Source organism: Mustelus asterias, chromosome 19 (genome assembly GCF_964213995.1).
Source record: "Mustelus asterias chromosome 19, sMusAst1.hap1.1, whole genome shotgun sequence".
Taxonomy (NCBI): domain Eukaryota; kingdom Metazoa; phylum Chordata; class Chondrichthyes; order Carcharhiniformes; family Triakidae; genus Mustelus; species Mustelus asterias.
In genome coordinates this window covers 44,463,264-44,477,378 of record NC_135819.1, presented here as the reverse complement: position 1 = coordinate 44,477,378, position 14,115 = coordinate 44,463,264, and the positions used below count along the sequence as shown (strand labels likewise).

The 14,115-nt window shown below is 42.7% G+C and overlaps 1 protein-coding gene across 1 annotated transcript in view; it reads left to right on the top strand.

Moving 5' to 3' along the window:
• The window catches only part of LOC144507484 (mucin-5AC-like), a 229,113-nt gene that overhangs the window by 133,716 nt on the left and 81,282 nt on the right, over positions 1-14,115 (top strand). The window contains exons 43-45 of the mRNA XM_078234610.1: positions 6,123-6,188; positions 7,576-7,635; positions 9,943-10,302. Coding sequence (XP_078090736.1) covers positions 6,123-6,188; positions 7,576-7,635; positions 9,943-10,302 — 486 coding nt within the window. The remainder of the gene's footprint in view (positions 1-6,122; positions 6,189-7,575; positions 7,636-9,942; positions 10,303-14,115) is intronic.

The window sequence follows — 14,115 nt, the reverse complement described above, 5'->3', positions numbered from 1 at the left end:
ACGACAACCACATCCACCACCAAATACATACCTGGTAAGCAGCAACAGTTTTATACCTTGCTCCCAGTCTCTCTCCAAATGTGATTGTTTTCTCGCTCAGAGTGGTTTGTCACTGACTCAGCAGCAAATATAACTTTTCATTTTTCCTTTATTGTTAAACAAACAGTGATCCCAGAACTGACACCTGGCAAACACCACTGTCTACTGTTGTCAAGTCCAAAATAGAACCATCTACCACCGCTTGCTGCTTTCTGTTCTTAAGCCAATTTTTTTTATCTGTTTGGATACTGACCTTTCTATTCCATAGGCTTCAATTTTTTAATCAGTCTTTTATGTGAAAATTTGCAAAACATTTGATTAAAATCTATATCGACAACATCCACAATATTCCTTTCATCAAACTCCTCTGCTACTTTTGCAAAAAATATCAATGAGTTTGCCTGGCAAGATCTTCCTTTTACAATTCCACGCTGGCTTTCTTTAACTAACCCAAACCTCTCCAAATGTTTGTGAATGTTTCCCTGATTATGGATTCCAAATCCTAAGCCAGCTCCATCTAAGGAAGGTTTAAGATTAAAACAAGCCTTCAACTCTCTTTAGCAACCTGGGATCCAAGTCATCCAAACCATCACCCTTAGCCATAGCAGCCTTCCTTAACCTTCTCCCTCTCAATTCTTACACTAACTATTGTCTCCGTTGTCTCAGTTTCTGCCAATATTTTGTCAGGATTCTCTTTCTTTATTAGCACCAATACAAATAACTGATTGAGCATTCTGGCTTTCACCTGCACCTCAAAGTGTCGATATCATTCTCTTTGAACCTTATTAGACATAAAATCGCCATAGTCCCAGATGACCATAGGCTGCTCTCCCCTTGGGGGAGAACTGCCTGGTGGTGATTTTAACCTGAGGACCTCCACACCTCAGGTGAGGGGTAAGGTTGAGACAGCAGGCCTTCATGAATAACCTGAGCTGCACTGTTGGCACCGCTCTGCATCACAAACTATCTGTCCAGACAACTGAGCTAACTGGTCCCCAAGACACAAGACGAACTACATTTCTGACTAGCCACTGAGTAATTACATTCTGGTAGAACAGTTTTGGGTTTCTTTTTATGTTGACCGCCATTCTATTTCCATACTCTCCCTTTGCCTCCCTTCTTTTCCTCTTCATCTCCCATCTCAACTGACATGAATTTTTCTGACATGTATCATGTGACATGTTTGCTTCATCACAATCTCTATTTCCCTTCTCATCCAGGGAGCCCTGTTTTGGCTCCCTTACCTTTCACCGTTGTTGGAATGTACCAAGCCTGTACCAAAGGCATCTCTTCTTTAAAGGTCACCCCGTGTTCCCTTATAACTTCTCCTGGAAGCTCTGGTTCCATTATGTCCTGGTTAGAATTCATCGTGTAGAAATTAGACCTCTTCCAATTTAGAATTCTGTATTTAGATTTTTCCTTGTTCATCTCCGTCACTAATCTAAACCTTATGATATGATGATCACTATTGCTGAAATATGTCCCTACAGACACTTGGTCCAGTTGGCCCACCTCATTTCCCAGCACCACATCTGGCAATGGCCTCCTTTCTCGTTGGGTTGAGAATGTGCTGATCAGGGAAGTTCTCCTGAACACATTTCAGAAATTCCTCCCCTTCCTTACTACTTACTCTAACATTATCCCAATTGATATTTGGGTAGTTGGAGTCCCCACCATTACCAGTCTATAGATCTCCTACATCTCTGTGAGTCTCCCATAGATTTATTCCTCTATCTCTCTCTCTCTCTCCCTATTTAGTAGGCAATAGAATACCCCTTGCACATGAGAAAATTGATGGCAATTGACAGATGATCAATGTTAACAATATTTGAGCATTAGGATCTTTGACCGACACGGCATCCTCAGGCCTGGTTAGAGCTGGAGGTTCCTGGGAAGTGAGACTGAGTATAATTGGCCTGAGAATATTCAGAGCCACTGCCTGCCTGGAGAATTCAAGTCTGTGCTTTTGCTGATTGTAAGAGGTTTCCACTGTGCATTGCGAACCAATATTTATCAGAACTTCATTCTATGTAACAATTCCAATAAATCTATAATGTATAATTAATTTCCTGGCTGAACGAGCTATTAAATAGTTGTATCCCCTCTTAACTAAAATAATTTTATTTAAATCAACTAACAAAGAAGTGAATCAATTTGATTTTTTCAATGTCTGTACGTAGCTACATGCAGCAGAATCTGAGACTCAGAGCAGTTTCACAGGTTGAAATGTTTTCTGCTTCATAGAAACGACATCAAAACCTGAGACAGTGACAACAACCACATCCACCACCAAATACATACCTGGTAAGCAGCAATGGTTGTACACCCTGCTGCAAGTCTGTCCATCTCTGTGTGGTCTATCACTGACTCATTAACAAATATAACCACAAGATAAGACCATAAGACATAGGAGCGGAAGTAAGGCCATTCGGCCCATCGAGTCCACTTCACCATTCAATCATGGTTGATTTCAACTCCATTTACCCGCTCTCTCCCCATAGCCCTTAATTCCTCGAGAAATCAAGAATTTATCAATTTCTGTCTTGAAGACGCTCAACGTCTCGGCCTCCACAGCCCTCTGTGGCAATGAATTCCACAGACCTACCACTCTCTGGCTGAAGAAATTTCTCCTCATCTCTGTTCTAAAGTGACTCCCTTTTATTCTAAGGCTGTGCCCCCGCGTCCTAGTCTCCCCTGCTAATGGAAACAACTTCCCTACGTCCATCCTATCTAAGCCGTTCATTATCTTGTAAGTCTCTATCAGATCTCCCCTCAACCTCCTAAACTCCAATGAATATAATCCCACAATCCTCAGACGTTCATCGTATGTCAGGCCTACCATTCCTGGGATCATCCGTGTGAATCTCCGCTGGACCCGCTCCAGTGCCAGTATGTCCTTCCTGAGGTGTGGGGCCCAAAATTGCTCACAGTACTCCAAATGGGGCCTAACCAGTGCTTTATAAAGCCTCAGAAGTACATCCCTGCTTTTGTATTCCAAGCCTCTTGAGATAAATGACAACATTACATTTGCTTTCTTAATTACGGACTCAACCTGCAAGTTTACCTTTAGAGAATCCTGGACTAGGACTCCCAAGTCCCTTTGCACTTTAGCATTATGAATTTTGTCACCGTTTAGAAAATAGTCCATGCCTCTATTCTTTTTTCCAAAGTGCACGACCTCGCACTTGCCCACGTTGAATTTCATCAGCCACTTCTTGGACCACTCTCCTAAACTGTCTAAATCTTTCTGCAGCCTCCCCACCTCCTCAACTTTCATTTTCTACCTCACATTATCCTTTTAATTGTTTGCTTTGAAAACATTTGTTTCTCTGGTCGTTAAGTTGTAAATTTGAATGCAGCTTGTAGGAAGTTGTACTCCTGACATAACAGTTCGTGGAATGATAGATAATAATAGATAATTTCTAACATGCATCAACTGCCATGCCCTTTCATTCTCATATTTCTCCACTGCATGCGAAGCTCCCAAGTGAGAAGGATGTATTTATTATAACATCCACCGTATTATGATATGGACCAACAAAGCCTTTGTGGTGAAATTTTTACTGTCACTTGGTATGTTATCCCAGACCTTTCCATTCTTCTCATGTGACTCCTACCATGGTGTACCTTTCCCATTTCCCACAGTACTTTCCTGTGCCATTACCAGCCACATTCCATCCTTCCCAGGCCAACCCTCTCATATCCATACCCATCCCATTTCTTTCATTCCTATCATTCTCAGCCAATCTAGCCCTTCTTTCTATGTCTTCTGCATCCATGCCACCTTGTTCCCAATCGCAAACTTCCCATGCTATCCCTTTTTATTTTCACGCTATCCCCTCCTGTTCTCTCCCCTCCTCCCATATGATTCCCCCATCTCATGCCACTCCCCACATACCATCCTTCCTGTCCTGATCCGTCTATGATGTGGAGATGCCGGCGTTGGACTGGGGTAAACACAGTAAGTTTAACAACACCAGGTTAAAGTCCAACAGGTTTATTTGGTAGCAAAAGCCACACAAGCTTTCGGAGCTGCAAGCCCCTTCTTCAGGTGAGTGGGAATTCTGTTCACAAACAGAGCTTATAAAGACACAGACTCAATTTACATGAATAATGGTTGGAATGCGAATACTTACAACTAATCAAGTCTTTAAGAAACAAAACAATGGGAGTGGAGAGAGCATCAAGACAGGCTAAAAAGATGTGTATTGTCTCCAGACAAGACAGCCAGTGAAACTCTGCAGGTCCACGCAACTGTGGGAGTTACAAATAGTGTGACATGAACCCAATATCCCGGTTGAGGCCGTCCTCGTGTGTCCGTCTAGAGAGCTGGGCTCTCTTTACCTTCTTACTCCACCATCTCCCTGCACCCACTGCTGCTGTCATCCAGTGTTGGCAGCCATGCCCATGACGTACACTCCAGTTCTGCATGTGCCTCTCATGCCTTTGTGTGATCTGCCCAGCAAATCAACCCAGTGGGCAATCAGAACATTGGACAAAGACAGGAATTCTGGGATTCTGGCCGTTCCTGCCAGCAGGTTCTTCCAGTTCTGCCAATGGCAACCTCCCACCGGGCAGATTCCTCAACAGCGGGACAAGCAAGCCACACAAAGTACCGTAGACGTTAGTGGGATCCCAGAAGATTCCGCAACGGGAAGGGCCAGAAAGCTTTGGCCAGCGCTAAGTGGAATGGGCTACCAAATTAGGTTTGACAAATTATTTTGCCTTGTGGATTAACTGATGAAATAATTTTGTGATCGAGACTGAGATGAAGGCCAGAATTCTCCTACTTTGCTCATGGCTGGGATTTTCCGGTCTCGCTGCAGTGAATGGAGTTTCGGCTGAGCACCATTAGACCATAAGACATAGGAGCAGAATTAGGCCACTCGGCCCATTGAGTCTGCTCCGCCATTCAATCATGGCTGATAGTTTTCTCATCCCCATTCATCTGCCTTTTCCCCATAATCCTTGATCCCCTTATTAATCAAGAACCTATCTATCTCTGTCTTAAAGACACTCAATGACCTCCACAGCCTTCTGTGGCAACGAGTTCAACAGGTTCACCACTCTCTGGCTGAAGAAATTCCTCCTCTCTGCTTTAAAGGATCGTCCCTTTAGCCTGAGGTTGTGCCCTCTGGTTCTAGTTTTTCCTACTAGTGGAAACATCCTCTCCACGTCCATCCTATCCAAACCACGCAGTATCCTGTAAGTTTCAATAGGATTGCCCCTTCATCCTTCTAAACTCCAACAAGTACAGACCCAGAGTCCTCAGCCGTTCTCCATACGACAGAAATTGTCTGTTCTTGCTGACAGCGGTGGGGGGTGGGCGGGCGGTGGGCGGGCGGTGGGCGGGGGAATGAGATCAGAGAATCCCGACCAAAGTGTCTAGAAGTTTGAAATTTGGGTGCTTGGCTGCGGGCAGCAGGAAAGTATGTTTTCAAACCTGGTACAGGCAAGGCTCACTGAGTGGTGTAGCAATATTTTTCTTGCGACATAGAAACTGTACCACTAACGTGGACAATGATTAAAACTACCTCCACCACCAGTTACATGCCTGGTAAGTGACAGCAGTTTTTGAATTAAATTGCACCAAATCTACCTCCACAAATTAATTATTTTTGAATGTTTCTTCCCTGCTGCCATCAGACTTTTGAATGGACCTATCTTGCATTAAGCTGATCTTTTTCTACACTCTACATATGACTGTAACATTACATTCAGCACCCTCTCCTTTCCTTCTCTACTATGTACTCTATGAACGGTATGCTTTGTCTGTCTAGCACGGAAGAAACAATACTCTTCACTGTATGCTAATACATGTGACAAGAATAAATCAAATCAGAAATCAAATCCGTGTAACAATTCCGGAAACTCTTACACTAAATAGAATATTGAATATGGTTCATTAAATAGTTCTATTCAGTCTCCACTAAGTACATTTATTGGGTACGCTAAGATAAAGAGAATAGCTATAATCTTCAGGAACTTTATGCTTATCTACCTGCAGCAGAAAAGTAAGTCTATATAAATCTGGTACAGATGAGTCTCAGTGTAATGGTTTGAAATATTTTTCACTTCTGTAGAAACTACATCACTCATTGAAACAACGACTTCAACTGCATCCACCACCACCCCCACCCCCAAAGTGGGTAAGTGCCGTTTAATAACTTGCATCAAGACGGTTTCCACAAATGGATTATTTTCTAACTCCATGTGGCCTGTCACTGAATACGTAATGAAATAAAACTTTCACCTTTTTACCACAGATATTCCATTCTAATTATTTGGTTTGAAAATGTATTATTTTTGTTTTCTGGTAATGTTTACGCAGCTTTTAAGAGATGGGGCTCCTAATTTATTGTTTAGTGGAAATAAGATGTATGTTAGGGATTTGGTACCAGTTGTGGTAAAATCCTGCAGGGTGCATCCACTTGCATAAACTGATATATGTCCCCAGTGTCGAAGCTTCAAACAAGAAGTGTATATTATCAAATATATCCCGACAAGCATCCCTCGATGTTCGAATTAAAATGAATGGCACTTAGGATATTTATAAATCTGCATGTTGTTTCGGCTTTACGATGCTGGCTTCGACAATACAATGCTCTATGCCACCTGCCTTGTATATTATTCAGTCGCAGAACCTGAACAAGTCTGTGGAATCGGTGAAACCGCTGTCCGATTTTCCTGGAAAAATGTGACCCCACAGTGCGGAGACATGGGGCCAGAGACGGACAGGACGATGGGTGGACGGAGAGTGGGAGAGGCAGTGCTGTCTGTCTTGGTTTTGTGTGTCTTGTTTAGGCAGACACTTTCAGTGAGAGCGCAGTAAATATGTGAGGCTCATCTGCGAGTGTATTCATGTGGTCAAATCTCCTGCAGTGACCTGTTGGCTGACAAATAGCTTCAGACAAGAAGTTTCCAACTACCTGAGACCAATACATGGATGCACAAATAATCCTGAAGGATGAACATTGACATGTGGTCATGAACCAGTTGATTGTTTTTATCATTGTGTACCTACGTGAAAATCAGTTCACACTTATGATGTTTTGACATGACATAGTTTTCAGGAACAAGTTGTGTCATAAGTTCAAGGACTGCTTGTCTGAAATAGTGTGTGGGTTTCCTCTGGGTGCTCCAGTTTCCTCCTCCAGTCCAAAGATGTGCGGGTTAGGTGCATTGGCCATGCTCAATTGCCCCTTAGTGCCAGGAGATTAGCAGGGTAAAAATGTCGGGTTATGGGAATAGGATCTGGGTGGGATTGTGGTCGGCGCAGACTCGATGGGCTGAATGGCCTCTTTCTGCACTGTAGCAAATCAATGTGACAATTCCATCAACTGTTCACTTGTGCAATTAGTGTATGAATGTGGGTTATTAAGTAGTTCTATTCTCTCCACGCTAAGTTTATTGAGTGTACTGAGTATACAATTGAATAGGTGTAATTTTTAGAAATTTTGTGCTTAGCTACATGCAATAGAAAGGTAAGTTTATAATCCTCAGTGTGCACTGTTGAAATATTTTTCTCCTCTGCAGAAACTACAACCCCGATTGTGACAACAACTTCAACCGTGCCCACCAGCAGCACCACAACCGGTAATTGGCAGCGATTTTATATCTTGTGCTAAGTCTATTTCAGAATGGATTCGATTCTAACTTTATGTGGTCTGTTTTATTATTTTATAAATGTGGCTTTGAATTTTCTACTTCAAATTGGTTTGCTTTGAAAATGTTTGCAAAGCTGTTCCTTATTTTGTAAATTTTTGGTTCAATTTTAGGAAATTATGTTCCTCGCATCATGTTTAGCAGAACAGGGTACAAATCCTATGTGCAGCCCAAGCAACGTGGGGGCATTGTATTATACATTCCTATTAAATAGCAATTCTGCAGTTATCAAATATCGGGGTGGTTTCTGTTTCAAACCAGGAAAAGAATTCTCTCAATAGACTCTCAAATTCTTCCCTGGAATTTCATTTCCCCGCTCTTTCTCTCTCTCGCACGTAAATGAAAATTAACCCATTGATTTCTGAAGTAGGAATATGAACATGGAAAGCACCTTAGTGCTTAGATGAACAGTGTTGTACTGGATTGGTCGTCTTTGCATCATTGCGATGAAATTGTGGAGCTGGAATGTAATAAGTTATCTGAAGCACTATTCCCAGTGAATGTCAACTGCACACCCTAATTCGGAACTATATCACCATTCCTTCACTATCACGGGGTCAACATCCTAAAACCACTCTTCTTAACTGCAATGTGAGACTGAATGGATACATGGACTGCAACTGTTCAGGAAAGTAGCACAGTTGATATGGTTTACATGGACTTCAGTGAGGTCCCACGGGGAAGGTTGGTCCAAAAGGTTGGAGCCCATGGGATCCAAGGTTAGTTGCCAATTGGATCCAAAATTAACTTGTTAATAGGAGCCAAAAGTGATGGAGGAGGGTTGCTTTTGTGATTGGAAACCTGTGACCAGTGGTGTACCACAGGGATCAGTGCTGGGACCCTTGATGTTTGTTATATACATTAATGACTTGAATAAAGTTTATTAAAATTTATTTGTTAGTGTCACAAGTAGGCTTACTTGTGACACTAATAAACACTACAAAGTTACTGTGGATATCCCCTAGTCGCCACACTCCGGCGCCTGTTCGGGTACACTGAGGGAGAATTTAGCATGGCCAAGGCACCTAACCAGCACCTCTTTCGGACTGTGGAAGGAAACTGGAGCACCCGGAGGAAACCCAAGCAGACACGGGGAGAACATGCAGACTCTGCACAGACAATGACCCAAGGCCGGAATTGAACCTGGGTCCCTGGCGCTGTGAGGCAGCAGTGCTAACCACTGTGCCACCGTGCAGGATTGGAATGTAATAGGTATAATTAGTAAGTTTGCAGATGACATGAAAATTGGTGGTGTTGTTGATAGCGAGGAGGATAGTCTAAGACTACAGACTGATATAGATCAGCTGGTAAATTGGGCAGAGCAATGGCAGATGGAATTTAATCCTGATAAGTGTGAGGTGATGCATTTTGGGAGGTCCAATAAGGGTGGAATATACACAATGAATGGTAGGTCCCTAGGGAGTATTGAGGAACAAAGGGACTTTGATGTACAAATTCATAGAACGCTGAAGGTCGCAGCGCAGGTAGATAAGATGGTGAAGAAGGCATACAGAATGTTTGCCTTCATTAGCCGGCGCATAGACTATCGGAGCAGGGAGGAGTTGGTACAACTTTATAAAACATTGGTTAGGCCACAGATGGAATATTGTGTGCAGTTCTGGACGTCACAATGTCGAAGAACGTGATTGCAGTGGAGAGGGCGCAGAGGAGATTCACCAGGATGTTGCCAGGGATGGAAAGTTTCAGCTATGAGGAGAGACTGGATAGGCTGGGTTTGTTTTCCCTGGAGCAGTGGAGACTGAAGGGGGATCTGATAGAGGTATATAAAATAATGAGAGGCATAGCAAGGATAGATCTTCAGAATCTTTTAGTTATGGCAGAGGAGTCTAAGACCAGAGGGCATAGGTTTAAGGTGAGGAGTAAGTGGTTTAGAGGGGGATGATTCACCCAGAGGGCGATGGAAATATGGAATGCGCTGCCCGAGAGGGTGATGGAGGCAGATACCCTTGCAACATTTAAGAAACATCTGGACAAGCACTTAAATCTTGAATGCACAGTAGACTAATGACCAAGGACTGGTAAATGGGATGATTTTGATTGGTATTTGATGGTTGACATAGACATGATGGGCTGAAGGGCCTGTTTCTATGCTGTATGACGTTGAAAGAATATGGCGTCAAATTGAGAGAGGTTGCTGTGCCATTTTAATCTTTGTATTTCTTGTTAATTAACTTGTTTAAAGGCAGGTTCAGTAAGCCCAGACTTCTTATTTTGCAGAGGAGCAATGTAACGGTGAATGGTCTCCTTGGATTAATGATCAGACGCCTTCTGAGGACAGCCCAGGCGATTCTGAGTTATTGGATTCCATGCGCGATGAACTGTGCCCTTCCTCTTCTGATGCAATTAATAAAATCCAATGTCAATTTGCTGATTACCCGGAGAGGCCAATAAGTGAATCGACGGACAATGTGACCTGTGACAAAGACACAGGACTTGTCTGTGTTTACAGCGAAAGTGCTTCGCTGGACAGGAAGTTTTGTTATGATTATCAAATCCGTGTTTGCTGTGAGCCACAAACCACAACACAACGGACAACAACCTATCTGCCTGAAACCACCTCTACAACCACCACTCCTGGTAAATATGATATTTGCGTGTAAAGGGGATGATGGCCTATTATCACTAGACTATCAATCCAGAAACTCAGCTAGAATGTTCTGGGGACCAGGGTTCGAATCCCGCCAAGGCAGATGGTGAAATTTGGATTCAATAAAAAATATCTGGAATTAAGAATCTACCGATGACCACGAAACCATTGTCGACTGTCGTAAAAATCCATCTGGTTCATTCATGTCCTTTAAGGAAGGTCATCTGCCGTCCTTACCTGGTCTGGTCGACATGTGACTCCAGAGCCACAGCAAAGTGGTTGACTCTCAATTGTCCTCAGGCAGTCAGGGATGGGTAATAAATGCTGGCCAGCCAGCAACGCCCATGTCCCATGAATGAATAAATAAAATACACATCTCTTTTAGAACAAAAACACTTTGAACAAACTTGCCCTATATGAGTGAAAATCCTACATCCGACACAGATAATGCATCAAGCTGATAAAGCAATAGTAGATCCAAATTAGAAATTATTGTAGTAATAGTCTGCCCAAAAGATGCACTGATTCATAAGACAATGTCTGTCATTTTAATCGAGTCATTGGTCCATATCAAATACATGGGCTAATACATCAATTAGAGAAGTGGATAGCAATAAGATGATTAGTGTATTTTCAACTATTTGTCCGGCATTGTTTCACATGCTATTTAACTCTTACCTGAACCATCTCCTCTTTTTGGACTAAAATTTCTTTTGCATTATAACTAATATACTGCGGACACACTCACATCAAGAAAGTGACTGGTGCCTAGCTCGACATGATCAACTGTTTACTCCCTATTCATAATGAATAGTAGCAGTAACATGACGTGTGACTGAATAATGTAGTGCAGGTCCACAGCATAAATGCTTAAATGGTAGACCCTTCCATTGACCCTGTATACTCTGTTAAGATCATGTTGGAGCCTTGGGAGGAGTTGCTCCAGTATCAGCGCCAGGATTGTTGTCCAAGTGTTTTAAAACCACTCTTTTTTTTTGGATAGCTAGTTGAATATAAATCTGCCCAAGCTTTCCACTGTCCATTGAAAACTAATTGTTGCAGGAACTCCATTAATGGTCCAATTGACATAGCAATTCCCACAACCCTTTATATTTGTGGAAATGATGCTCTGATGGCAAAGGCTGTTCGCTTTGAATGGTTCTCTTTCCTTTCCTCCAAAATAATCTTATTGAGTAGATTAAGATAGAAGTGAATAGATTTCGTTTTTACAAATGCTATTCTGCCGCACATGACCAAGAATATATGTTTTTAAACTGAATACTACGGGCTTCAGTGTGCAATGTAAGAAGTTGAAAGATTTTCCTGTTCTACAGAAACAATGCTACCAACACTGGCATGGGCTACAATTACAGCTACCACCAGCTACATACCTAATAAGGGACAACACTTTCATACCTTGCATTAAGTTAGTCTCCAATAGGTTGTTTACTAGCTCCATGCGGCCTGTCATTGAAGGGTAACAACATACAGCTTTCACTTTTACACACACATTTCCCTTTCTAATTGTTTGCTTGGAAAGTGATTGCATCCTTGACCGTTAAGTTGTAATTTATTGGAAGTTGTTTAGCAAATCGTCTTCCTGACATCATGTTTGCCCAAATGGGAAGCAAATCAGCACTTTCGCTCCCAAGTTCACACTTTTTTGCAATGAGCGTTAACTACCATCCCGTAGAGTGCCCAGCTCCTAATGAGAAGAGTATGTTAAATTATTTTTATATATATATATAACATGCTGTCACTGAACAACCTGTTTGTCACACTTTGTCAATACTGATGTTGTAAAGCAATATAATGGACTGCAAGTCACAGCCAATCCATCTCATTCCATCTCTCTGACTATTTCACGCTGTTCTGAGCTCAGCTACAGGATTTCATAGAAGAATCATAGAAGGAGGCCATTCGGTCCATCAAGCCTGCACCGACAAGAATCCCACCCAGGCCCTATCCCAAAAACCCCAAGTATTTATCCTAATAGTCCCCCTGACACCTAAGGAACAATTCCGCATGGTCAATCAACCTAACCCACACATCTTTGGAGTGTGGGAGGAAACCAGAACACTCGGAGAAAACCCACCCAGACACGGGGAGAATGTGCAAACTCCACACAGATAGTGACCCAAGCCGGGAATCGAACCTGGGTCACTGGAGCTGTGAGGCAGAATTGCTAAACACTGTGCCACCGTACAGCCCATATTATCAGGTTTTTTGTTGATACCCACTAGAAAACTGAGTCTGGTGGTATGTGCTCAGTAGGTTGGTCTGTGGAATGTAGTTTTCCTGCAGTGTGACTCCTCCTCTTGCAGATAGCAGAATATCACCCTCTTCACCCCCTTTGATCTTTGAGATGATGAGTGAATTACCAGTCTGATGAAACAACCTGATGCTAAATGAGTCAAGCAGTCAAATTACATGCTAGATTGATGTTATATGGACCACTGTGGCAATGTTGTGTAACTAAACTATGATAAACTGTCTCACAAGTCTATTTGGAAGTGTCATCAAACATAGAGTAGCTGTCTTAAATCCATTTCGAATGAGGAGGATGAAGAATTTTTTAAAAATTCATTTGTGGGGTGTGGGTGTCACTGGCTGGCCAGCATTAATTGCCCATCCTTACTTGCCCTTGAGAACGTGGTGATGAGCCACCTTCTTGAACTGCTGTAGTTCCTGAGGTGTTGGTACTCCCACAGTGCTGTTAGAGAGGGAATTCCAGGATTTTGACCCAACAACAACCCAACAACAACAACAAGGAACGACGATATATTTGCAAGTCAGGATGGTGAGTGACTTGGAGGGGAACCTCCAGGTGATGGTGTTCCCAGATATCTGTTGCCCTTGTCCTTCTAGATGGCTGAAAACATGGGTTTGAAAGGTGCAGCCTAAGGAACCTTCGTGGGTTCATGCAGTGCATCTTGGAGATGGTACACACTGCTGCCACTGTTCATCGGCGGTAGAGGGATTAAATGTGTGTTGAAGGGGTAGCAGTCAAGTGGACAACTTTGTCCTGGATGGTGCCAGGCTTCTTGAATGTTTTGGAGGTGCACTCATCCAGACAAGTGGAGAGTATTTCATTTTTCTCCAGACTTGTCCGTTGTAGATGGTAGACAGGCTTTGGGGAGTCAGAAAGTGAGATACTTACAAAAGGATTCCTAGCCTCTGACCTGCTCTGCTAGCCACAGTATTTATATGGCCAGTCCAGTTCAGTTTCTGGTCAATGGTAACACCCAGGATGTTGATAGTGGGAAATTCAGCAATGGTAAAGCCATTGATTGTTGGGGGACTATGGGTAGATTCTGTCTCTTGGGGGAGATGGTCATCGTCTAGCAAGAGAGACAGGGACTGCAGTTCACGCTCTGTGTTGAATAGAAACGGCATTATGTATGAATCTGGATATGATGGTGCAGGTTGCCAGGACAATATTTCAATGTTAGGACCTTCCACTGACACTACATTGTCAGGTCAGCTTCGAGCTGGAGGACTCTGGGAAGTGAAACAGTCAGAGCCGCTGTTAATGTGGAGAATTCAAGTCGATGTGCATCTGTCTATTCTAAGAGGTTTGCACTGTCCATTGAAAACTAATATTGACAGGAACTCCATTCTATGTGACAAACGCCAGCAAATCTTACCTTGAAAAATTGATGTCCTGGCTGAAGAGCTATTAATTAATTATATTGCCTATTTGCTAAAATAATTTTGTTAAGTAAAGAGAAAAGTGAATGGATTCATTTTTTGCAACTTCTGTGCGTAGCGACATGCAGCAGAATCTGAGACTCAGAGCGGTT